The following is a 26,516-nucleotide window of genomic DNA, read 5'->3' on the forward strand; positions in this document are numbered from 1 at the left end:
GTGTCTTCCCCAGTCCCAGGTCCTTCCGGACAGGTGCAGTCGGGCCGTGTTGCACCTGACGACTGTCCTGCGTGAGCTGACGAAGAAGAGGAAGGTGTAATCTTCGTCTTCGTCTGCTGCTGCCTCTTCCCCTTCGACTTCTAAGGCCCATAAGCCTGAAGAAGAAGAAGGCTGCCTCCCCCCCCCTAGAAGTCTCTTCGGGAACTTCTAAGGGCCCGTCCCACCGACGGGGTGGGGGGGGTCCTTCTGCTGGTCCTCCTGCTCCTGCGGGAGCGGGGCCCGTCTCCCCTTCCGTAAGGAAGAGATAGACGGGGACCAGAGGAGTATCGGTTAGCACTGGTACTTCCTCGTTCGCGGGAGATCCTGAGTGTACGCTCTCCCTCGGGAGACTGTGCAGCCAAAGTTTCAGCGCCAGAGTTCGCTCGGCGCCAAGACCGCGGCACGGAGCAGAAGGCTGGCGAGAACCGCTCAGGTGACTCTCGCCAGGCCAGCGGCCGCTCTTGCAGCGACCAGCTGGTAACCCGGGTTTTTCCCCCTAAGAAGACTCCTTCGAGAACTTCGAAGGGTCGTCGTTCACTTCCACTCCGGTGTGACGGGGGGGTTCTTCTTCTGCTGGTCCTCCTGTTCCTTCGGGAACGGGGCCCGTTATCCTCTTCTGAGAAGAAGAAGAAGACGGGGACCAAGGGTGTGCTGGCTACCGCTGGTACACCCTCGCCTGGTCTTGGCAGCTCTGCTGCTAAGCCAGGTACCGGCTCGGTTTCTCGTCCGCGAGAAGTTCCGAGTGTACGGTCTCCTTCGGGTGACCGTGCAGCCAAAGTTAAGACACCTGAGTTCGCTCAGCGTCATGACCGAGGCACGGAGCAGAAGACTGTCGAGACTGCTTCAGGTGACTCTCGCCCAGGCCAGCGGCGCTCGTAGCGACCCAAGCCCGGGTACCTCGGGTGGACGTGACGGTCTCTGACCGGCCACGGGTTGAGGCTGGGAAGAGGTCCCCCAGGTCCCCTCGACCAACCGGTTAACCAGCCTCTGGCCTGGTACCAGCGGTTTTTGACGTGCCGCCGAGGACGCCATCACAACCGGTTCCCTCCAATCACCGGCGGGAAAGTTGAGCTCTGCAGGTTCGTACATTGACCGCCGCTCCCACAGGGACCGGGTGGATACGGTAACCAGCAGCAGCTCGTCTGACGCACGGGACCGGGGTCGATGTGTTCAGTCGAGCCACGTCGCCACAGTTAAGCGGCACGGCCAGGCCTGCAGATCGATCCCCACCGCGGGTTGGTGATCGGCTGCAGCCCCCCACGTACGCTGGTCCTGCCAGCGAGCGGGGGGGGAGCGTCAGGGTCCTGTCTCTCCACTACCTTCAACTTCCTCGGGGCACGCCGGGAAGAGCGAGGTAGCTAGGATTGATCGTGAGAGGTGTGCCGCTCACGATCCCGTCACGACGCCGCACGTGCTACGTATGGTCTTGGGACCAGCCAGGACGTACGCGCAAGTGATTGGAGGCGACCGTCAAGAGGGGGGAGGGGGTAGCGTCAGTTTCTGTCTCTCCGACACCTTCAACTTCCTCGGCATACGCCGGGAAGAGCGAGGTATATAGGAGTGATCGTGAGAGATGCGCCGCTCACGATCCCGTCACGACGCCGCACGTGCCAGGTATGGTCTTAGGACCAGCCAGGACGTACGCGCAAGTGATTGGAGGCAAACCGTCAGGGATCTGTTGCTGGTCCTTCTTCTGAAGGAGGAGGGTCTTGGGAGCTGCTCTTGTTGGAGGGACTGGACGGTCCTACTCCTCAAGACGCTGTAACTTCCGAGATTCAGAGTAACTTTGCCCAGGTTATTGCACTGATTCGTCAGCACAACGACCTGGGGAGAGGATCGCCGCTCCACGGCTCAAGTCGTTCTCGAGCCCGAGTAGGGAACCAGACTGACGGTGGGCTTGCCGCGATAAGAGCTTCTCGACTTGGTTCTGAACCAGGAGAGCCTCTCGTCTCCGGACGAGAAGGCTTGCTCAGGTCTAGACCGGTTCGGGCAAGCTACTTCCCCTCCTCTGCCGCGACAGCGGCGTTTTTTCGGAGTATTGCAGCTCTTCTTCTTCTTCTTCTTCTTCTTCTTCTTCTTCTCTCTCTCTCTCTCTCTCTCTCTCTCTCTCTCTCTCTCTCTCTCCCCCCCCCCCTTCCGTCCTCCTGAGAGGTTTCGATCTCGACGAGGACTGGAATGAGTCAGAGGACGGTTTTTGGCTCTCCTGTCAGTGTCGATCAGCCCCACCCAGACGAAGTTCACAGTGGTGGCAGATGCCTTACCTACAGCACGAGTTCGTGACTCTCTCGGGGGGCAGGGGAGTGGGAGGAAAGGCCATCGCCGCAATTGGTGATGCCTGCTCCTACTCTCGTCTCCAAATGCTAGTGCCGCTGGAAGGGCGAGCAATATCCTTTTCCTTCCCCATTCCCTCTCTCCTTACGGCTACGAGGGAAAGGGGTAGGATCTACAGACTTCTCTGTAGGATCCCACGATTGGGGACTGCGCTACCGGGGGGACCTTCGGGTCCTACCTGACGTAACCCCGGTCGTGGAGGAGGGACCCTGCACCATCTCCGATTTCTACGAGAATCGAGAGGACAACCAACCGATATTCGTTTAACGAATGCGGTGGGGGTTTCGCTGGGCGCTTAGAATTCTGCAGAATTTCTAGCACACATGGCGAGACCACTGTCCAAGGGAGTTAGACGAGTATTCCCGATAATTGTTACCACGATAATCGGGATCTCGCCGAATGCCTCGAATTCCTGGAGTTCTTAGCGTTGGAAGAAGACTGTCGCCGAAGGAAGATATCTCACAGTGGCGGCCAGCCCTGGATTAGAGAGAACGGACGGGATATCCAGTTTGGCTTGAATTTTCGTCTTCGTTATTCTGTGCACCATTGAAGCTTTCTAGAGATCGAAGGCGGTCGATCTCCAATCCTTATTTTGTTTTCTTGAAGGGAAGAATTTAGGATGGAGATCGTTGTTCAGAATCCTACAAATATACTACGTATATTAACCTCGTGATATGATTCTGCTAAGCAGTTGAATGGTCCGAGGGGTAGGCGCATATCCTGGTTACTCTACGGATTGCGACGTAGACGAGAAGTATTCTAATTGAACTGCAACTCGGGGTTGCCTGCAACCTCCCTGGGAGTTTCCAGTTTCTTAAATTTTATATACTTATGGTGTTGTCACAACAACACCATTTAAGCTTTTATAATTTACCGAAATTCGTCGCATAAATATAATTGCTCGAGCATATCTTTTTATGCTCGGTGGTTCTAGCCGAACGCATTCCTTCGTGGAAAGAAGATTGTCGCCTGGTAGGCCATCGAGGAGTTCGGTTTCGGCGGGGCCTCCCCTTTCGTCTCACCAACCCCTAGATCAGAGAACCAATGTCCCTTTCGCTCTCGTTCCTTTAAGCCAAGAAGGGGTCTAAGGGGCAAAGGTAAAGGGGGCCTTTGGTAGGTTAGGCACCTCTCCCTCTCCTGCGCCACGGATGGGGGTTTCCCTGGCAGGCCATTGGGCCAAGTGGCAGAGTTGTGGGGCGGAGAAGTGGGTGGTAGATGTCCTTCGGATGGGGTACCTGCTGCCATTCAACTTCTATCCTCCTTTGTTGGACAAGCCGCAGCTCAGGAAGGCATATCCTCCAGATTCTCTGAAGTTCTTGGCTCTTCGGGAGGAAGTGCAGAAGATGCTGGACAAGGATGCGATAGAGGAAGTAGTGCATCCTTCTCCTGGGTTTTATAATCACATCTTGGTGCCCAAGGCATCGGGAGGTTGGAGACCTGTGATCAACTTACCCACCTTGAAATCACTTTATCAGGAAGACACAGTTCAAGATGGAGACCTCACATTCAGTGTTGGCAGCTGTGAAGGAAAGCGACTTCATGCTATCGATAGACTTAAGGGACGCATACTTCCAGATCCCTATTTATCTGATGTCCAGGAAGTTCTTCGCTTCTATCTTGGGGACAAGGTCTTCGAGTTCAAAGTCCTATGCTTCGGGCTGACGACAGCCCCTCAAGTGTTCACAAGGGTTTTCCCTCTCGTATCAAGTTGGGCCCAAGCTCAGGGGATCCGTTTGCTGAGGTACCTCGATGATTGGGTAGTCTTGGCAGTTTCTAGGGAAAAGCTGCTGCAGGACAGGGATCATCTACTTTGGTTCTGTCTGGAACTGGGCATTGTAGTCAACCAGGAAAATTCAAACCTCGTACCCAGTCAAAGGATTCTCTACCTGGGCATGGTCATCGATACGACAGGTGCAGGAGTTTTTCCGTCAGATCAGAGATTGGAGAAGTTGCGAGTGGTGGCGCGCGACCTCTTGTCGGAACCACGTCAGTCAGCTCATCAGTGGCAAGTTCTTCTGGGAGTTTTGTCTTCCCTGGAGAAGCTGGTCCCTCATGGGTGTCTTCATCTTCGGTCTTTTCAATAGAGACTGGGGGAATTCCCGTTAAAGGTTCCTCTGTCTCTGGAAGTGAGAGAAGACCTTCGTTGGTGGTTGGACAACCGAAATCTTTCGAAGGGTGTCCCTCTGCGTTCTCTTCCACCGGACTTCCTTCTGTTCTCAGACGCCTCCCTCGCAGGTGGGGTGCTCATTTAGGCGTTTGGAGTTTGGAGGACAAACAGCAACATATCAACGTCTTGGAGTTGAAGGCAGCCTTCCTGGGTCTGAAAGAGTTTCGGGAGAAGGTAGAGGATCATTCTGTAGTTCTCATGTCAGACAACACCACGGTCGTCGCCTATGTGAAAAAGCAGGGGAGCCTGGTTTCTCTTCACTTCACACCTTGACCGTCGAGGTTCACAAGTGGCGGGGGTTCAGCAATTGGTAGAGCTCTCAGCCAGGTATATCCCAGGCAAATGGAATGAGGTTGCAGAGAAACTCAGTCGTCAGGATCAGATCCTAGGTACAGAGTGGTCCCTTCATCAAGTGGTAGCAGACAAACTTCCAGGTTTGGGGGAGACCCATGCTGGACCTTTTTGCGGCCCGCTTCAACAGGAAGCTGGAGATATTCTGTTCAGTGGTTCCAGATCCTTTAGTGTTAGCGGAGGACACATTCCAACATCCCTGTGACAACCTGGAGGTGTATGCCTTCCCACCGTTTTGTTTGATCCGTCAAGTTCTGAACAGGCTGATGAGTTCACAGGGTCTCATGATGACTTTGGTAGCCCCTCTGTTACCTCAGGCAGAATGGTTTCCAGATCTGCTGCTGTTGTCAGAGGTTCCAAGGGAAATTCCCCCCTGGCGGCACCTCCTGTGTCAGCCGCTTGCGGAAAGGTTCCACCATTCAGTAGAATCCCTGTCTCCACGGTTGGAGGCTGTCAAGCATATCATCCGAGTGAGAGTCTTTTCTCAGAGAACAGCAGGGCATATGTCCAGCAGTTTCAGGAAGTCGACCTCTGTGATTTACCAAGGCAAATGAGCAATCTACTGTGATTGGTGTCGTAAATGGGGTTTTTCTGGGTTCGACCTGTGTTCGCCGGTGAAAAGGATCCTGCTGCTCACTTTTCTAGTATAAATAGGTTCTAAATATACCAGAGAAAAAAGCTAGCATGGTATGCTGAGGTTACTACCCTCGCGCGAGCACCCTAAGGGTGTCGGGTATAAAGTACAAGGCGAGTGGAAGCCACTATTCACAGGTCTTCTGCCAATTAGAGGTTTAGAACCTATTTATACTAGAAAAGTGAGCAGCAGGATCCTTTTCACCGGGCGACACAGGTCTTCCCCCAGAAATAGATTTTTCCTTCATCAAAATCCCTTTTCTCCACTCGCAGCCTCTATTCAGCGAATAGCAGACTTTTTAACCTTCCTCAGAGACGAGAAAGGTTTGTCTGTTTCTGTCATTAGAGGCTACAGGGCAGCCCTGAGTTTGGTGTTATGCCTTTGCGTCGCTCATCTGACAGGAACTTGGTATCTTCGAAGAGGGTAGGAGAGCTCCGCAGTCTGAGCTATTATGTGAAGCACACCAGGGGTTGGGGGTCGGTGTCCTTCGAATTTGTCCCGGAACTCGTGGCCAAGACCCAAAATCCCTCTGTGCACAATGACAGGTTCACTTAATTTTCCATTCCATCACTGAATGACTTTGTGGGTGGTGATGCTTGAGCTTTTGTTGTGCCCTGGCGGGCCCTGCGTTGCTATCTTAAAAGGACTTGTCACCTTAGACCAGACTGCTGCAGACTTTGTGTTAGCACAGGACGTACTAAGAAAGAAGTGTCTAAGAATACTATCCCTTTTTGGATACGGGAAGCCATCAGACAGGCATATTTGCCTCATGATTATTCCGCCACCACGTCTGTGCAAGCTAGAGCGCATGACGTTAAGGGTATTGGTCCCTCTCTGGCTTTCAAAAAGAACTTGGCTGTACATTGAGCGCTGGTACTTGGTTACGCCAGTCCACGTTCACCTCTTTCTTTGTTAAGGATGTTGCCTGCAGATCTACGGACACGTTTTCCCTGGGTCCTGTGGTGGCTGCCCAACAGGTGGTGTAACTCATAGTTGCCCTTAACAGGGCACTGTTGTATCTTACCTAAGATGATTGTGTGGATGAGAGAATGAGTGAGTTGGCTGGTCTCCTTTCTCTTGTACCTTTCCTTCTTCCTTCGGGCGGGTTAAGAAATAGACACATCATTTGCTGGACTGGTCTGATACAGGTGAGTAAGGTAGTCATACTGAAAGTGTGGTTGCTTAATATACAATATCAAACCCTCTATTCAGTAGCATATGCTCCACTCCTTGGCAAGGGGGAGTTGGGAGTGGTAACAAACCCTGGTTTCTCTTTGGTTTCCTATACAATGATTCTCCCATGTATCTTTGTACGTCATTCAGGGTGTGAGTGGTTAGATATCAATTTATAGCTTCTCAATGGGCTTTGACCACTCTTCACCGGATATACGCATACATTGCCAGATCTCACAAGATTCCTTGCTTTCATCTGCGTTTTAACCGGATCCAGCTAGGCACTAGAAATTATCCTATTGTTAAGATCTCAGGTTTGTAGCTATGAAAAATACAAATTATTTTAGAAAATTTGTCATTTTTATTATAAAATTGTAATTTTTCCTGTTAATTTCTATGACTTGTTTTCATTTACTTTGTGATTGTAAAAATATTACGTAATTGCTATAAATTAATATAAACTTTTAATTTCAGATCATATGATTGGGCTTAGCTCACCTCAGTTCTTGGATCATCTTGAGAGTAATAGTGGGGTGTATTTGTATTGCTCTCACATCACCGCTCGTTTTCTACAAGCATCTATCAGACACCGACCTCTTGACCCATATGTTAGACCACTTCCACCTGAAGAGCCAGTAAAAATCACTGTACCTAATGTAGCTGAAGAAGCAAGTCACCAACTTTGTGTTACTTTGATACCTGCAGGACATTGTCCTGGTTCTGTTATGTAAGTTATAGGAGCCAGTTCTCCTTAACTTTTTTTGTTAAGATTTTAATTAGTTCACGGTTCCTACTGTTTGATATGTTTTCTGACTTACATTTTACTGTACAGAACATTCTGTAGATATATAGTATAGGCCCAGTTATGAATTATGTGCTTCCATTTATTTTAATCATACTTTCTCAAGTTGTTTAAAGTACATTGGTTTTATATTTTTATATAAGTAACTCACTGAGTAATTACATGGCTATTAGTTTCTACTTGAACGGCTCAAACCACGTACAGGCTCGTGAAGAACCACATACACAATTGCGGGAAGGATCATGCACACGGATGCCAGGCGAACTACATACGTTCGCATTCACAGGAGGAATCATGTTACGTGGACGTGTGATGAGTCGAGTACACGTCCAAGAGTTGCCAACCGTGCACAGTCCTGGGACAAGCAACGTTGCCGAAGAGGGCTACCTGAAGGAGATTGACTCCTAGGGTTAAGGTCTCTTCCAGGAAAACAAGAAACACATCCGCTGGCCAGGGAAGCCTCATGTTTCCGACCGTCAACTGCAGTCTTATTGAACGAAGAATCCTTAGACACAGCTTGAGCCACCTTCGTATCTGCAACCTTCATCCTCTTAATTGGCGCCTTATCGTCCTTACACTGACAAACTGGTATAGGAACAAATGAAGAGTGGGTAGCACCTCTGATATCATCAGCATTTACGTGCAAGGATGAGTCGCGTATGCATACAGAAGACTCAACACTCCCACTGTCACGAACACTTACATGAGAGGGAGAGACACAGATGTGAAGGGAAGTCAACGATGCATTACCCACACGTACAGGAGATACACGGCCATATATCAAAGACAGGAATGCCTTCCTTTCATGAGCCCCACTGCCAACCTCACGAACGCGAACATGTGAGGGAGAAACATGACCGTGTGGGGCTGATGGCAAAGCACTCCTCTCACTCGCATGAACACCAACGTACATAGTTGTTATACAGTCGTGTGAGGCAGAAGGTGATGCACTCCTTTCACTCACAGAAGACAAAGCCACAAAGTCCTCCGTCTGACACGATGGCAAAGCGGTGATGGATAAGAAGCAGGAGGAGGAGTAAAACTCCCCCCTCTATGAGGTCTCTTACTAGTGGGAGGTGGGGAAGAAACACTACGTTTATGACTATTCTTCTTCTTAAAGACCGCTTGAAATGAAGCCTCTGATGGCTTGGCGGGAAAAGACAATGACGTCACACTGGGAAGGGATGATGTCATAACGACAGGAGGATGAGTGGCCACTGCAACTGACATCATAGACTGAGAAGACATTGTGAGTGACGTCACATCTCCAAGGCCAGCGCTGGTCATTGGCCTCAATGGCGGAACGATAAGGTTCGACCTAGAGAGTATCGACGAGAGCCAACATAGAGGAGTCCTTGGGAGGGCGGAACTGCTATGGGGGCCAGGGGTAGGGATATGCCAGGGTTTGGTTTTGTTTTGCTCAGGATTTGTTCACCAGATGGTTGTAGCTTTCGCAGAATTTGGTGAAGTATCTTGCATTTTAGTATCCTTTAGGCTAATTATATTTAGCTTAGTTTAGCTAGATTAACATTTAATATTGCAATACACCCCCTGAACACCTGAACAAGCCCTGGTCACTTACCAGCCCGAACCATCATTTATTAAAAATTTACCAAATCTTTGGTTAAAATAAACGATCAGTGTTGCCAATCTCCTGGCAAACACCCTCGTTATCTAGTTACCAGCCCACGCTGGTCAGCCTGCCTCACGGGCCAGTCACACCTGCCCTCTCACGTCAATCACTTATCGTTCGCGGTGGAGTACAGATGTATCTACAGCGAACTCCTTTTTGGTCTTGCCCGGCCTTCATTTACACCTTTGATTTGATTGATTTTGGTGACGAATTACGCATCCCTTTGGATTACGGTTGGATTGCTCTAAATACCTTGTCATCAGACATTGATTCTGCAAAGGAAGAAACAACACAAGCTACGACAACGACTACTGCATTCTTAGCCACGACATCACAGAAAACGACGAGCGGAAGTTCAACAAACGTATCGTCTTTGCCAACAATGCAAGAAAAGGATGAGTACCCTATGACACGATAGTCATTCCTTATGCGTAAATTGTAGGCCTGTTCAATATAATGTAAAGACCAGATGTTTGGAATGTCAGGAGTGGTCTTTGGACCAGATGTTAGGGTATCTCAAACATAGGAAAGGTCTCGTATTAAGAAGTAAGTGTAGGCAGGAAGAGACTAACGTAGATCAAGATAAAGGACTTAGAGACAGTGCTCTTTAAGAGACTTGAGAGTAGGCTGACATCGAGTATGACATCTCTGTTACCGATTTTATGTCAAGATTAAGAGAGGATAGATCGAGCAATAGGGATACTGAAAACATTAATAACGTTCTTTTCCAGCTCTCCCCTGCCTGTTCCAGAACCAGCCCACTAAACCGGTGCTGGGGGGGGTTATGGGGATCCGCAAGCCCACAGGGCAGGATCGCCGTCCCCCCACCCTGGCGGAGCAGGCAGTGTTGGCAGCAGATTCCCCTTCCCTCGATGTGTAAGTTCTCAGGATGATTATAAAAACTAGGTCAGATATAGACGAGTAGGGATAATAGGCTACATAGTGTTTAGTTTAGGAAGAGAAGTGCAGGCTTCTTCGGGTCGGTTTTCTATTAAAAGTAATAGTTTATAGAGGCACAGTGTCCTTAGAGCATCTTTAGGCCTTTTCCTGCTTTGAGTTCCTTGCATCAGAAGCTTTTAGGCCATGGTTAGTCTTTCAGATATGCTCTTTCGTCTTTTAGGTTACTTTCCTCTACTTATACGATACGATAATTGTTAATATCAACTAATTCTCCGTTCAATGCATATTGACTTACGATATTTGGTATGGAGAGAAATCGAATAAATTAACTACGGTTAGCCTAGGTTCACGATGATATATTGTATGCATATTCAGTAGCCTAGCCTAGCCTAAAGTATTCGCTGTACAAACATATCGGTAGTTATTTTTATATTGACTAACGCTGTAGGCTCAAGGCATTCTGACTTCGGATAATTCAGTACAGGTGTAATTGAAAACGAACGAGAATCCGATCTGAGGATAATTAATATGAATGTAATCGAACAGAATGAAGATCAGATTCTGTCCGACTAAAGCATTATAATTGTATTATATGTATCATCATATTAGCTAGTATAAACACTAACTCGGCAGTCATTCACGCTGGAATCAGCGGATGACGAATACCGGTTTGCGTCGCCGTGTCCATCTCATTCTCTCCTGATTGCCTAAAATGACTAACGTAACAACACTCTCACTTATGCCAAGTTTGTACAAACGTCTTGAAGGAGACGTGTGTTCAACTATGTTGACATTTAACATAGTCAATGAGGTATCTATCTTGGGGCATATAATCAGATGTCAGATATAAGGAATTCGTTTGTATGACGTCTTCATACGTTTAACAGACTATTGCCATCAGTAATTACATTGCGCTTATGTCAATTACAGTTACAAATTATTACCAGTCTATTATCAAATTACAATGACAACTGAAATTAATATTAGGCCTAATCAAAGTTAATTTAATTACCTTTAAATATTATTTTATTACTTTTCAATTAAATTACAATTACACTAGCTTGTCGTCAAACAGCACTATTGTAAGGAGGTGTGGCTTAGACAGACAAGATGCCGGATAGTCTGTTTTTTTTTTTTTTTTTTTTTTCCTTGGCTCCAGATTCAACCATATCACTTGGTCTCGGCTAATGTTTTTGTCCCTAGTTAGCATATTAATGAATATCTGGATACTTAACTTATGGAACAAAGTCATACTGTTCGTCTTACGATGTAATTTAAGACCAAAATTTGACTGGTACGTCTCATTGGAAGCTAGTTTTTCCCTCGGGTTAGATGGCGTTAAATTTAGGATTCCGTTCTGGTTTTTTTCACTCGTTTTCATAGGTATTACGAACCTTACACTTTATATACTTTATTAATCCTTTGTCTGTGTGAAAATAACAGTAATGAACTCTTTCATGCTATTAGTTTCTTTTACCACGGCTGTGTTTGAATTCATACAAAAGCTCGGGACTTCTGTCCAGGTTGCTGATGCACGTAATTTTGCCTTATTAGCTTCAGCTGCATTTCTAACATGAATACAGTAATTACCGTCGCACGCGGATGAATACATTAACGGATGTTGCTATCGGATTCGATTACTGTCACACGCTGATCAATACAATAAAGTGATGTTGTAAAAGGAGTCGATCGCATTAGCAACAAGTTCTCGTTCGGTTGTTCATAGCTGTACGGAGTTATACGAGTATATTATCGTTAAGATAATACCCTTTTCACTTAGAAGAGGGTGCAATTTACAGAGGTGGAGATGTTAGACGATTGTAATTTCTCTCTCTCTCTCTCTCTCTCTCTCTCTCTCTCTCTCTCTCTCTCTCTCTCTCTCTCTCTCTCTCTCTCTCTCTCTCTCTCTCTCTCTCTCACTTCCCTGATTTTATATTTTTATATTCTCTCTTTATCCTAGACTATTGTATTTCTCTCTCTCTCTCTCTCTCTCTCTCTCTCTCTCTCTCTCTCTCTCTCTCTCTCTCTCTCTCTCTCGTAGTAGCCATCTTGCTTGGTGAGACGTACCCGCGTGAAGTCAGATTAATCAACAGATATCACAAGTTTAACATACGACTAGAATTTGAGAAATATCTAGAAGTGTTCGTGAACTATCGGTGATAAGATTAGTGTGAAAATAGTAGGATAAAGCGTCTTCTAAGTTAGTTTAACAAGTGTAATACTGAAATCAGAACAAGATGGCAGTAAGTTCCAACTGCGGGAAAAGGTGGCGTAATTTAGCGTGTTTAGCAGATTCGCAATACGATGAGGTAGCAGGAAGGGAACTGGCATTTCTCATCTATGAAATCAGCAACAGTCCTAACCAAAAAGATACAAAAGCATTCATAGATATATTAGAAGGATATAATCCTTCAAACTGGAACAAATCTAATGAAAACATCTTGAAAATAATTGAAGGAAGTTCCAAATAAAAAATCCAAGTGGTCAAGAGACTCATAAAGAAAATATACATAAACCAACATATTCCGACAAAGAAAATGAATAAGGTGAATCTTGTGAATATCCTAATTGATGCATTAGGAAAAAGAATGCCAAAAGCATGCAAACTGTGTAAGGTTTGGTATAGCATAGTCAATCCACAAAACCTAATCAGAAAATGTGCTGCATGCAACATTCCGACCCATCCACAGTGTGCTGAGGTAATGCAAGATTTGAGAAAAGATACAAGAAAGTTTTTTTTGCAAACATGTCTATCATGGATAGACCAATGTTATTAAATCAAGATGAATGTACAATAGTTGAGGATGAAGAAGAAGAGGAAGAGGAAGAAGAAGAAGAAAAAGAAGAAGAGGAAAACAGAAGAGAAGTAAACAAAAATGAAATGACAGAAAAAATAAGGAAAAACAAAGAACAAGATAAAAGTATGGATGACAGAGATTACTCATTGATTACTACATATGGAGGCAATAAAACAGCATACCTACGAAGAAATAAATTACGATATGACAACAGAAAGCAAATCCCGAAGAGGGCTCTACCCAGATCTACACAATGACGGGAAAGAGGAAAAAACTAGACAAGAAAGACAAAATCTGCAACCTTTTGAAAAGAGAGGGAATTGCAGATTTGGAGAAAGATGTTACTACAAACATCCTAAGGCATGTCAAAACTATGAAATATATGGTAAATGTGCATACTTAGATGGCTATGGAGATGATTGCAGAGATCTGCATCAAAAAATATGTAAAAACCTAAAAGAAGGAAAAGGATGTAAGTTCGACAAAAAGCAAATACGTATATGCACCCTGTAGCCATGAATCATAATCAAATAAATAACCAACCAAGTAATAAAATCCAAAATAAGAAAGAAACAAATAAAGAGAGAAATCAAGAATATCAGGTAAAAGAGAAAAGCAAACCACCAATGAGATATGCAGAGGTGTCAGCAAAAAATTTCAAAGCATCAGCTCCGAAATTCTACTCAAGAGTAATAACTGTATTTATTATGCAAGAGGATATTGCAGAAACGGGAGAAAATTGCAGATTCAGACACAAAATGAATAATTATGATGAAGGAAGATCAAATATTATGGAAAAGTTGGATTTTTTAATGTCAGAATTCTGGAAATGAAAAAAAAGAACAACATACCAGAACAGGAAAGAGACATGGGAAAATCCTTATTACTACCAATATTAAATGAAGGAGAAAACACGCAAACCATCATAGTGATGAATGCGCAGGGTTTAGTTACGAGTAACTCAAAAAGAAAAATAGAGTACTTAGAAGAACTAACCCAAAATGAAAAGAAAATAGATATAATGAATATAAGTGAACCTGGTATTCCCAAGAGACTGGGAATGATGATCAAATAAAAAGGGTTTCCAAACTTATAGATCAGATAGAAAAAATAGGAATCAAGGGGGGGGAACCGCAATATATGGGAAAGACAAAAAACAAGGAAAAAATATATGAGAAATATAGTAACTCAGAATGTGAACTAATAGCGGTAGAATTTGAATCTGAAAAATTGATGAACATAGTAATATATAGACCTACCTAATACTAAAGAGTTTGACTTAATAATTGAAAAATTGGATGATATATGTAGAAATCACAAGGACTGGGACTATTCTCCTATCTGGTGACTTCAACTTTCCTTTCTTAGAATGGAAAGAACGAATAGGAGACTGTGGTTTTGGACTCTTATACATATAAAAAAGAGAGTAATAGTAGTGCAGAAGATAAGAGGCAATTTGAAAAGCTATTAGATATGCTACTAGAAATACAACATTCAACAAATAAATCACCTGCCAACAAGAAGGGAAAATACTTTAGACCTAGTATTTGTGAACGAGATGAATTATGTTAAAGAAATAATAGTTTATAATGCGAGTATTTCAGATCATAATGTCATAGAATTAACAGTTCATTCCAAAGCAAGTGAAAATAGAGATAAGCAAGAAATGAAAAAGTGGGAAGGATATGGAAAATACAACTTCTACAGTAAAAATATAAAAATGGTCAAAAAATTAATGAAGAATTAAACAAAGATTGGATAACATTTTCGTAAGTGATGACATAAGGGTAAATACGGAGATATTATATAAAACTATTGGAGAAAATAGTGGATAAATAATATACCGAAGAAGAAAAGTAAACATCATTCATGCATACCAAGAGACAGAAGGATCTTGTTCCAGAAAATCAGAAAGTGGAAAAAAGGTCTTGCAAAAGAAAAAAATGCATGGAAAAGTTATAGAAACTAAAAAGTAAGATAGAAATGCAGAACAAAAGATTATACAATCAAAAGAAAAATGAAAAACGGGACTTGGAAGAAAAAACCCTATTAAATATCAAGCAAAACCCCAAACTAGTATCCATATGCGAAGAAGATGAATAAAAGAAGAATAGAAATAGGCCCTCTGAGAATTGAAGGGAGATTAACGAATGAAAAAAAGGAAATTTGCAACATACTGGCAGAACGATATAAGAGAGAATTCACCCCTAGAATAGATAATGAAAGATAATGATATTAGAAGTAAGGGACGAAAATAGTGAATATTTAGCTGACATAGAAATTAATGAAGCTGATATTGTGCAGGCAATTAATGAAATTAAAAATGGAGCTGCTGCAGGGCCGGATGGAGTCCCTGCTATTTTGTTAAAGAAAGTAGTTCATTCTATCGCAAAAGCCACTTGCAATATTATTAAGACAAAGTGTAGATACAGGCAAGATTTATGATGAGCACAAATTAGCATATATCACCCCTACTTTCAAAAGTGGATCAAGACTAGAGGCAAGTAATTATAGGCCTGTGAGTCTAACATCACATATTATGAAAGTGTATGAAAGGGTAATGAAAGAAAACATATTATGAAACATTTAATAAAAAAAATAATTTGTTTAATATAGGACAACACGGTTTCGTACGGAAAAAGTACACAAACCCAACTGTTAGTCCACCGTGAGAACATATTCAAAAATATGATCTAGACTTTGCAAAAGCTTTTGACAAAGTAGACCATAATAATTAGCAAAGAAAATTAGAAAAACACAATATCGTTAGATAAAGTAGGAAGATGGTTAAAAGAATTTTTACACAACAGAAAACAGATAGTTATTGCAAACGATGAGAAATTGGATGAAACCAAGGTAATATCCGGTGTGCCACAAGGTACGGTGCTAGCTGCAATATTGTTTGTTATTATGATTGAAGACATAGACAGTAGTTTCGCAGATGACACAAGAATAAGTAGAGAAATTACTTGTGATGAAGATAGGAACGCTCTACAAAGAGACCTTAACAAAGTATATGATTGGGCAGAGGTAAATAGATGGTATTTAACTCTGATAAATTTGAATCATAAAAATTATGGAGACAGAGAAAGCTATATGCATATAGGGGACCTAATAATGAGACAATCACAAATAAGGAAGCAGTTAAAGACCTTGGTGTGATGATAATAGGAAACATGTTATGCAATGATCAAATAGCCATTCTGTTGGCAAAATGTAAAGCAAAAATGGGAATGTTGTTACGGCACTTCAAAACAAGAAAAGCTGAACACATGATTATGCTTTATAAAACATATGTTCGTAGTCCACTTGAATATTGCAATATGATATGGTACCCACACTATCAAAAGGATATTGCACAAATAGAGAGTGTACAAAGGTCCTTTACAGCTAGAATAGAAGAAGTTAAGGACCTAGACTACTGGGAAAGACTACAATCTTAAAATATAGTCTAGAAAGGAGAAGAGAACGCTACATGATAATTCAGGCATGGAAACAGATAGAAGGAATAACAGAAAATATCATGGAACTAAAAATATCAGAAAGAGCAAGCAGAGGTAGATTAATAGTGCCCAAAACTATACCAGGAAAAATAAGGAAAGCACACAGAACATTAATCCACTACGCACCAGCATCGATAATGCAGCGTCTATTCAATGCGTTGCCAGCTCATCTGAGGAATATATCAGGAGTGAGCGTAGATGTGTTTAAGAATAAGCTCGACAAATATCTAAACTGCATCCCAGACCATCCAAGATTGGAGATGCAAAATATACCGGAAGATGTACTAGCAACTCTCTGGTAGACATTAGAGGCGCCTCACACTGAGGGACCTGGGGCAACCCGAACGAACTGTAAGGTCTGTAAGGTAAGGTCTCTCTCTCTCTCTTACTTTTCTGATTTCATAATCTCTCATCCTATTTTCCACGCTCTCCTAACACTGGACTCATTGTGCAACAGAGGTTTTTCTTCCTGTCACATTTTTCAAACTTTGTCAATTTCCCTTCAGCGCTGACTGACCTCATAGGTCCCAATACTCGGCCTTTGGCCTAAATTCTATTTGTAAACCCAACAATCTTGCTGTCTGAGTTAGTATTAGAGTAGGGAGCGAATATTAGGAATATGTATAAGGTATTCATGATATGATATATCAGGAGAGGATTTTAAGGATTAGGACAGATAGGAAAGAACATGTCTGGGTCTATCTGAGGGTATTCTTCCAAGTGCCAACCAGGCAGAGTACAGACAGGCAGGTACAACACTACAAGAGAGGACATCACTATGATCGACGACACCGTCGCAGACGCACTGATGGACATGGTTGTCTCCTCCGTACATGAGAGGCCTAAGGCCACATGGGAGGTCTTCAGTTTCCCTCCATACATGAGAGGCCGAGAGCCACATGTGAGGTCTTCAGATCCCCTCCATACATGAGAGGCCGAGAGCCACATGGGAGGTCTTCAGATTCCCTCCATACATGAGAGGCTAAGAGCCACATGGGAGGTCTTCAGTTTTTCCTCTACCTCGGTGAGGAACATAGCCAGCTGAGAGGAAACAGGTTTGTATCCCGCACTCAATGAATTTTGACCTTAGGGTAGAGGTGCAGGGAGTTTTTCCCTCCACATATGGGAGGCCTAGAAGGCCACACATGGGAGATAGTCTGGACGAGTGACAAATGAACTTGAGGACTGACCCGTGTACTCAATTATATTGACTGACAACTGGTACAGTGGAGGGCCGGGTAGGTTAGATTTGATTCCCCCCCCACCTCCAAATTAATGTTGTTAATCGGGCTTGTTTCAGGTGTTTCAGGGGGTGTATTGCAATATGAAGTTTTTTATTGTACAAAACTAATATTGTAATACCTACCTGAACACCTGAATGATTCCCACCCTCCTCCCCTCTCATACAGAATTATTGAGTTATGATTGACGTGCAGAGGGCAGGTGTGACCGGCCCGTGAGGCAGGGCTACCAGCGGTGGGCTGGTAACTAGGTAACGAGGGTGTTTGCCAGGAGATTGGCAACACTGTTGTTTATTTTAACCAAAGATTTGGTAAATTTTTAATAAATGATAGTTCGGGCTGGTAAGTGACCAGGGCTTGTTCAGGTGTTCAGGTAGGTATTACAATATTAGTTTTACAATAAAAACTTCATTGATTGTGACTTGATATGTCAGATGCTAGTATTTCTGGTAACCGGTAATGGTATTGTAGCAATGGCCGCAATACCAGGTTGACGTCATCCAAGTATATGACTTCAGTTAGTTATCATTGCATGGGACAAAGTTTAGTTCTGCTAACCTGACTTGTGACGAGTGTAAAGATTGGGATCAGGGGAAATGGAAAATTTTAACAACTCATTTGGCTAAACTAGAAAGAAATAGACAGAGGAAGGCAACCGCTAGAGCCGAAGCTAGGAATCTGTCTCTCGTTGGCCTCATGTGTCTGTGCTTTTGGCGCATGTGACGGTTTCTTCCCCCGGCTCCCAAACTGTAGCTCAAATTGGAGTTTCAGTTAAAGTCCCGATGGACAAAGTTAATGCTAGTTAATTCGGTGGGAGTGTAGTGCCAAGTGTAGCGCCAGTGGAGGAGGGGACTTCCCATCTAACCGATGCTCCTAGATTTAGGTTACTCAAACTCCCCTAATCCTGGGAGCAGGCAAACTAAGATCCAAGGGAGACCAGTGGGGTTTACCTATGGGTAGTCACTACCTCAAACGACCCTGTGGTACGTAACCAAGAGTTGTCGGACAACTGATGGAAGGTACGTAAAAAGAGTTGTTGGACAACTGCTGGAAAAGTGTCCATGTGGATATTCACACTTTGTCGTCCAATGGCTAGGACTTTGATGCGAATTGGGAACGTAAGTTGACACTTCCTGGGTGCTTCTAGATCATTGAAAAGGTTTGCAAATGTCAATCAAGTTTCCCTGCTCCCTTGTAAGTGATATAGGGAATGGGAGCCTAGTCCCCAAACTTTCCTGTAGTTTTTGGCACAGTACAGGTGCCCAGGTGTCTCGGTGTATGTGGTTACTGCGTGGTCTTACTGTAGAAGAGGTCCGAGAACCCATTGGAATCGGGCCTTTCAGTGGGAGTCAAGAGCCCAGTGGGAACTGAGCACACAGTGGATCTGAGCGGTCTGCGACCAGCGCCAGTGGCTTCAAAGTGCCCAGTGGGAATCAACTCCTGGTAGCTTCTTAGTGCCCTGTGGGATCCAGGCACTCTGTTTTTAAACAATATTCAGTGTTAGTGCCTCCTGTTGTGGAGTATTTGCCATTGTCAGACGATTCGTCAGTAGATTCACCTGTCAGTAAGGCAATCTGTTTCTGTACCTCCACCTATTAGTTGGCGCTGGCGCCAGATAAGCTTTCAGCTTCTTCTGTGGATAAAAATTTGGCACTTCTGAAGACACCCATGAGTTTGGGATCAACCAGACTTAGACTCATCTTCAATTTTCATACAATCAACTTACCTGTCAGATATATACATAGCTAAGACTCTGTCGTCCCCGACAGAAATTCAAATTTCGCGCCACTCACTACAGGTAGGTCAGGTGATCTACCGGCCTGCCCTGGGCGGCAGGACTAGGAACCATTCCCGTTTTTCTATCATATTTTCTCTGTCGCCGGTGGTATCAACATTGTTGTTACTACCTCCTGACTTAGATTCTTATTTCAACCTTTTTGATCATCGTTTCTCGGGCCTTTTGGTGACGTATTCTTGGATCGTGGTTTTTGGCATTCGCTACTGTGGACTGAATTTGGACTTGCTTTTTTATTTTTCTCAGTATGTCTGACTCAAATGTGAGTGTGAGAATGTGTGTGAATGTAGGCTGCAAGGTGAGGATGCCGAAGGCTTCGGTTGATCCTCACACTGTATGTCGTAAATGTAGTAGGTTTGAATGTTCTTCTTCTAATACCTGTCATGAATGTGAGGGGTTGAATGCAGAAGAATGGAAGACTCTTAACTTCTTATTTGAGGAAGTTAGAGAGGGATAGAGTTTAGACGTTTGAAAGAGTGAGTACTAGGCCTATTGGGCCTTTTATTGACCCTATCTCTAACCTTAATGATTTTGATTCTCCCTCTGTGTCGAATCATTCACAAGCTTTACTTTCAGAATCGGCCTCTGAAATCGCCGATCTGAAGGCTACAATCTCTAAAATGAAGTCCAAAATGGCAGTCTTACAAGGTGAGGATAGTGAAAGTGAAGTGTTTAGTGAAGTGAGTGCTCCCAGTGTTGTGGAGGGGGCATTTGATCGTCTCTGCGACACTCCCAGGCCTAGACCGCTTCCAAGCTCCCATGCCCAGAGGAGAAGGAAAGTCGAAAGCCTTAGGAGGTCGTTGTGGGGGGAATCCCCACCCCACGGTCAGACGTCCCTTCAGTAGGCTCTGTTTTGCTTCAGCTGCTCAGGAACCGCTTTAGAAAAAGCGTCCTGCGAGAGTGTTTCTCTTCCTCTCCCTCTCCTTCACCTAAACGAGGGTGGAAGGATTCGGACCTTTCCAGGCCCCTGAAAAGGCATTATAGAGAACCTGATTTGAATTCAAGCCCGGAGCGCTTCTCAGATGAAGCTCCCTCTTCAATCAAAAAGGCGAAGGTTGCGTCAACGTCTCCCTACATGGACGTAGCGGATCGCTCGCCTTCGAATTCTCCTTCTCCTCCCATTGAAGAAGACGTGGGAGAAGCTTCAAGGAAAATTCTTCTTGCTGTCCAAGAGTAGCTAGCCTCATTGGTGGGAGTTTTGGCTAGAGGTCCTCCTCGTAAGAAGGACGTTTCTCTTCCGATCAAGAAGTCTCGTCCTCTCTCCCCTGCCAAACTCGAGGCGTCTTTCAGACCTGAAGCTTCGTCTTCCAAACAAGTAGAAGAAGATTTTCTGTCTAGATCGAGATCGAGAGAGGCATATACCAGACGCGAAGCGCAAGACAAGACGCCAGATAAACGTGAGGCGTCTTCCAGGCACGAGGCGTCATACAGAGGCGTGGAATCAGGACGCGAGACTCCAGCCAGGACTCATTCCGGACGTGAAGCGTTCATCTAAGCGCGAGGCGCCAGCCAAGTTTTGGCGCCAGCCAGGACCCCAGTTGAGTGCAAGAGTCTTCCAGGCGCGACGGCGTCATCCCAGACGTGAGGAGTCAGCCAAGCGCGAGGCGTCGGAGAGGACACTCGGCGGACGAGAGGCGTCATCCAAGCGCGAGGCGTCATCCTTATATGAGGAGCAGCCTAAGCGTGTGGCGCCAGCCAAGCAGGAAGCTTCTCACAAAGCTCAAACTTTTATGAAGAGGAGATTTTATCACTCCCTTAGTCCCTCTCCTATCAGGAATTTGTCTCCCCCAGAGGAAAGACGTCCTGATTTTTCGACGGAGTCTCCTCTTAGACCCGAGTTAGAGGAGAACTCAGAAGACGAGAATCGGTGGAAGAGAAGGACTGTCAAGCTACAAAGTCTTGACAGCCCTGCTTCTTGAAGAATATGGAGACGCTTTAACCCCTGCCGCTCCTCCTCCTCCGCGCTCTCTGTTTTCGAGCGCAAAGGCTAAGAAGTCTTCATCTTTTCTTAGAATGAAACCCACCATTTCTATGAAGAGGGCTCTTCAGTCTTTGAATTCGTGGATGGATTCGAGGAGCTGGTCAGGACGGTCTTCTGCATGCCCCCAGCGAGACTCGCTGGAAAAAGGGGCAATTTGGGTAATAAAAGACGGGAGAGAAATATGGGCCTTTCTCTCCCGTCTTCGCTGAAGCGGACTTTTCTACGTTAGCCGATGCGTCGAGAAGACACGGTTTTTGAAACTCTGCCCCGTGTGACTTGGGGCATTTCAGAACTGGATCATCTCCTCAAGGGGCTCTTCCATGTATTGGAAGTTTTCAACTTCTTAGATTGGTCCCTTGGGGTGATGTCCAAGAAGGCGCATGATTCAGAAGGACTCGACCCAGAAGTTCTCCTTTGTATACTGTCGTGTATCGACAAGGCGGTACAAGATGGCTCTCTTTAGAAATCTCATCTTTATTTGGAGCGGGACTTCTTAAGAAGAGGACAGTCTTCAGTGCTTTTTTGACCAAAGCGGTCTCCCACTCTCAGAGAGCAGCACTTTTGTACTCTCCCTTATCAGACTTTTTGTTTCCTTCTCAGTTGGTGAAAGACATTTCCCGATCATTAACTGAGAAGGCGACTCAAGACCTTCTTACTCAGTCATCAAGGAAGAAGAGACCTGCGACTGCGGTGGAAAAGAAAGGACAGAGTACTTCGGTTCAGCCCTTTTCGAGGAGGCCCTATCCAGAAAGCACCTCAAGAAGGAAGGCTCCTGAGAAGAGAGGTAGGTCTGCCTTCCGTCCCTTTAAAAAGGTAAATGATGCTTCTCTCCTCCAAACACCAGTAGGTTGCCAGGCTCTTGGAATTTGCAGAGGGCCTGGGCACGTATAGGCACGGACGCCTCATCTTTGTCCGTGATAAGGAAAGGATACATTATACCTTTCCACGACAGTCCTCCCCTAATGTCAACTCCGCAGGAACTGTCAGCCAAATACAGGGACCCTGTACTGAGGGATACTCTTCGACTGATGGTGGATCAGATGTGGGACAAGAGAGCGATAGAACTAGTACTGGATCAAAACTCCCCGGGGTTTTACAATCGCCTTTTTCTGGTTGCAAAGGCCTCGGGGGGCTGGAGACCAGTACTGGACGTCAGCGCTCTGAACAAATTTGTACAGAAGGAGAAGTTCTCCATGGAGACTTCGGCCTCAGTCCTTTCAGCTTTACGCCAAGGAGATTGGATGGTGTGTCTGGATCTCCAGGACGCCTATTTTCACATAACGATTCACCCTTCGTCGAAGAAGTACCTCCGTTTCATGGCGGAGGGAACAATCTTTCAGTTCAGGGCCTTGTGTTTCGGCCTTTCCACAGCTCCTCAGGTCTTCACAAGCCTGATGAAGAATGTGGCGAGGTTTCTTCACCTAAAATGGGTGAATATCTCTCTGTATCTGGACAACTGGCTCATCAGGGCCAGATCAGAGAGACAGTGTTTGGAGGACCTTATTCTGACTATGAACTTGATAAAGTCATTGGGATTACTCGTGAACCTCGAGAAGTCGCAGCTGACCCCCAGACAGAACTTAGTCTATCTGGGGAGGGATCAGGTAGATTCTCGGGGTTTTCGAGTATTTCCTTCGCAAGAGAAACTCGCAAGAGGCTTGGAGAAAGTCTCTCTCTTAAGGAAAGAACGGACGCCGGCGAGGGAATGGTTAAGCCTTCTGGGAACCCTTTCCTCGCTCGAACAGTTCTTTCCTCTAGGAAGACTGCATATTCGTCCACTTCAGTTCTTTCCTAAGAGGTCTTGGAGTTGGAAGACAGGAAATCTATCAGACGCCTTTCCCATTCCAGTGGAGAAGAAGCCGCACTTGGAATGGTGGTTGCCCCCATTGAAGGAGAACAAGGGAATCTCCCTGAAGGTTCAAAACCCAAACCTAGTGTTATACTCCGACGCGTCGGAGAAGGGTTGGGAGCAACTTTAGGCTTGAGAGAGGTGTCAGGCATCTGGGAAGCAGCGCAGGTGTCCTGGCACATAAACTGCAAGGAGCTCTTTGCCGTACATCTGGCTCCAAAGAGCTTAGAACCTTTGGTATCGAACCAAGTTGTTCAAGTAAATATGGACAATACCACAGTGTTGGCCTACATTCGGAAACAAGGAGGGACTCACTCCTTCTTCCTTTACGAACTGGCAAGAGACCTACTGCTTTGGACTTCCCAGAGGAATATCTCCCTGCTTACGAGATTTATTCAGTGGAGTAAGAAACAACGTAAGGGTCGGAGAGGCACAGCAGGAGGAATCATGGTCGCCTTCACACAGAGTAGCCACCCTCCACTCAGAGTGTGTCCAGGAAGTCTCTGGTCCTCCTCTTTGGGGGACTCCTCCATGTGGATCTCTTCGCCACATTCCTTTCCAAAAGACTGGAGGTATTTTGTTCGGTGGTAGAAGATCCCAGAGCTCTGATGGTCGACGCCTTCCTACTAGACTGGTCTCATGTAGACGTCTACGCTTTTCCTCCGTTCAAGATCCTGGGACTAGTTCTGAAGAAATTTGTGGCTTCAGAAGGAACACGGATGACCCTGATAGCCCCCTTTTGGCCAGCACAAGACTGGTTCACAGAGGTGGTGGAGTGGACAGTAGATTTTCCCAGATCCCTCCCAAGAAGGACGGATCTTCTCAAACAACCACACTTCCAGATGTATCATCAAAACCTCCCCGCTCTCGCTCTGACTGCCTTTCGACTATCGAAAGACTTGTCAGAGCGAGAGGGTTTTCTCGCAAAGTTGCAAGCGCGATGCGAGGAAGCCCGCGAGCTTCCACTAGACGAGTATATTCAGTCTAAGTGGGAAGTGTTTAGAAGGTGGTGCAAGTCTAAGAAGTTGTCCTCCTCCACTACCTCTGTGACGGAAATCGCTGATTTCTTACTATTCTTGAGGGAAGATTCGCATCTATCTGTACCCACAATAAAGGGTTACAGAAGTATGCTTTCTGCAGTCTTCAGGAATAGAGGACTAGATCTAACAGAGAATAAGGATCTCCACGATCTCATAAGATCCTTTGAGACTACGAAGTCGTCGGGGCCAGCTCCTCCTAGCTGGAACCTTGATGTAGTTTTAAAATTCCTTTCATCTGATAAGTTCGAACCTCCTCATCTGGCATCTTTTCGAGACCTGACTGGAAAATGTTTGTTCCTATTAGCTTTAGCCACAGCAAAAAGAGTTATTGAACTGCATGCTCTAGAGGATAAAGTAGGATTTAAGGGGACTCAGCCATTTTGCTCGTTTAAAGCTTTATTTCTGGCTAAAACGAGAATCCCTCCGAATCCCTGGCCTAGGACCTTTGAGGTTTTTAAGGGGTTTTTTATCGAGTCTCAATCGGGAGAGAGGCAGAAAGATCTCTTTGTCCTGTAAGAGCTCTGAAATTCTATCTTCAGAGAAAACACCAGATGGGGGCTCGACACAAGGTCTTTGGTGCGCGGTAAAAGACCCCACAAGACTGATGTCCAAGAATGCTCTAGCATTCTTTGTAAGAAGCGTCATTACAGATGTGCATAAGATCTGTCCTGACGACGCTTTCTACTTCTAAAAGTGAAAGCTCATGGAAGTTAAGAGCAAGTTAGCGACATCTCATCTCGTTTCATCAAAAAATATGTCGCTAAAGAACATCTTGGAAGCGACATTTTGGAGATGCAACTCAGTATTTGCATCTCACTGCTTGAGAGATGTTCGTGTGACCTATGAGAATTGTTTTTGTATAGGTCCTTTCGTGTCAGCGGATACGATACTGGGTATAGGAGATAACACCAATCCTTAATTTATACTTACCGTCTATTAGATATGTTCTAGACTTTCTGCTGACAAAGGCAGACGTCGCACTGGCGGCCAGTCACTATTGTTCAGTAAGGAACTCTTGTGATATCTTATTAGATTAGTATCTTTTTTTTTTTTTTTTTTTTTTTTTTTTTTTTTTTTTTTGTTTTTTTTTTTTTTTTTTTTTTTTTTTTTTTTTTTTTTTTTTGAAAAATTATGTGTGTGCGTAATGTGTTTTTGAGTTATGGTTGTTGTGAAGAGTTTGTGGATAACTCGGAACAATTTTTAATACTAACACGGTGGTTAGGATCAGGTGGTCGGGATTGGTTGTGTGCTCCTTAATAAGGTGTATTGTTCATATAAGTGGATCAGCACCATTGACAAAGTCCTTTCAGGCTCTGCCGAGTAAGCGGATAAGACCCCATCGGCAGACCCACAAGAACTCTTGGCCATAGATCATATATCTCGCTAAAGTTTCTTGAGGTGATGCAGACTCCTGGGCAGCACCCACGAAGTCTACCACCTATCAGGTAGGAACCAAGGTTTATTTATACCTACAACATATGTTGTTTACCTGTGTATTCCATAAGTAGCTGTCTCTTACCCTCACCAAAGGGTGCCAATCAGCTATGTATATATCTGACAGGTAAGTTGATTGTATGAAAATGATATTGTTATGATACAATAAAGTTTCATACATACTTACCTGGCAGATATATACGATTAATGGCCCACCCAGCCTTCCCGCAGGAGATAGGTGGAAGAGAGAAAATATGATAGAGAACGGGAATGGTTCCTAGTCCTGCCGCCCAGGGCAGGCCGGTAGATCACCTGACCTACCTGTAGCGAGTGGCGCGAAATTTGAATTTCTGTCGGGGACGACGGAGTCTTAGCTATGTATATATCTGCCAGGTAAGTATGTATGAAACTTTATTGTATCATAACAATATCATTTTTTCAGTAGAGGAGGACTTCAAGCAAGAGCAACTTGCTTCTTATGTTTATCTTTTTTAGTTTTTTTTACTTTTTTCTTTTGCTACCTGTCATTCTTCACCCCATCGGCTCCAACATCACCTGGATCTGCATTCCTGGTGTGACAACCAACAAAGTCCACCAGACTACTTAAGATGGTACTCTCGTTTTCCTCAAGAAAGGCTCTGTTAGGTATTACTAATTGGTTGTCAGGGAAGAGGGAGAAGCCCAAAGCTGTGTTTTGTTCTCCTTCTCGTCTTTCCACAGGGAGATATGCCACTGGGGAAGTTCCTTGGTTTGGGATTTCTGCCTCCTCCCAAGCACACTTCTCCAGCCTAATCAATCCTGTGCATAGATCGCTGTTCAACTCCTCCAAAATTATGTTCTCGGCC

The 26,516-nt window shown here is 44.9% G+C and overlaps 1 protein-coding gene across 1 annotated transcript in view; it reads left to right on the top strand.

Annotated features, from left to right (window-relative positions):
- The first annotated feature begins 7,149 nt into the window (after positions 1 to 7,149).
- LOC135207290 (protein artemis-like) overlaps positions 7,150 to 26,516 on the top strand; it is a 149,987-nt gene continuing 130,620 nt past the window's right edge. Inside the window, exon 1 of the mRNA XM_064238961.1 lies at positions 7,150 to 7,422. Within this exon, the coding sequence (XP_064095031.1) occupies positions 7,175 to 7,422 (248 nt within the window). The 5' untranslated portion in view covers positions 7,150 to 7,174. The remainder of the gene's footprint in view (positions 7,423 to 26,516) is intronic.

Source organism: Macrobrachium nipponense, chromosome 32 (genome assembly GCF_015104395.2).
Source record: "Macrobrachium nipponense isolate FS-2020 chromosome 32, ASM1510439v2, whole genome shotgun sequence".
Lineage (NCBI taxonomy): Eukaryota > Metazoa > Arthropoda > Malacostraca > Decapoda > Palaemonidae > Macrobrachium > Macrobrachium nipponense.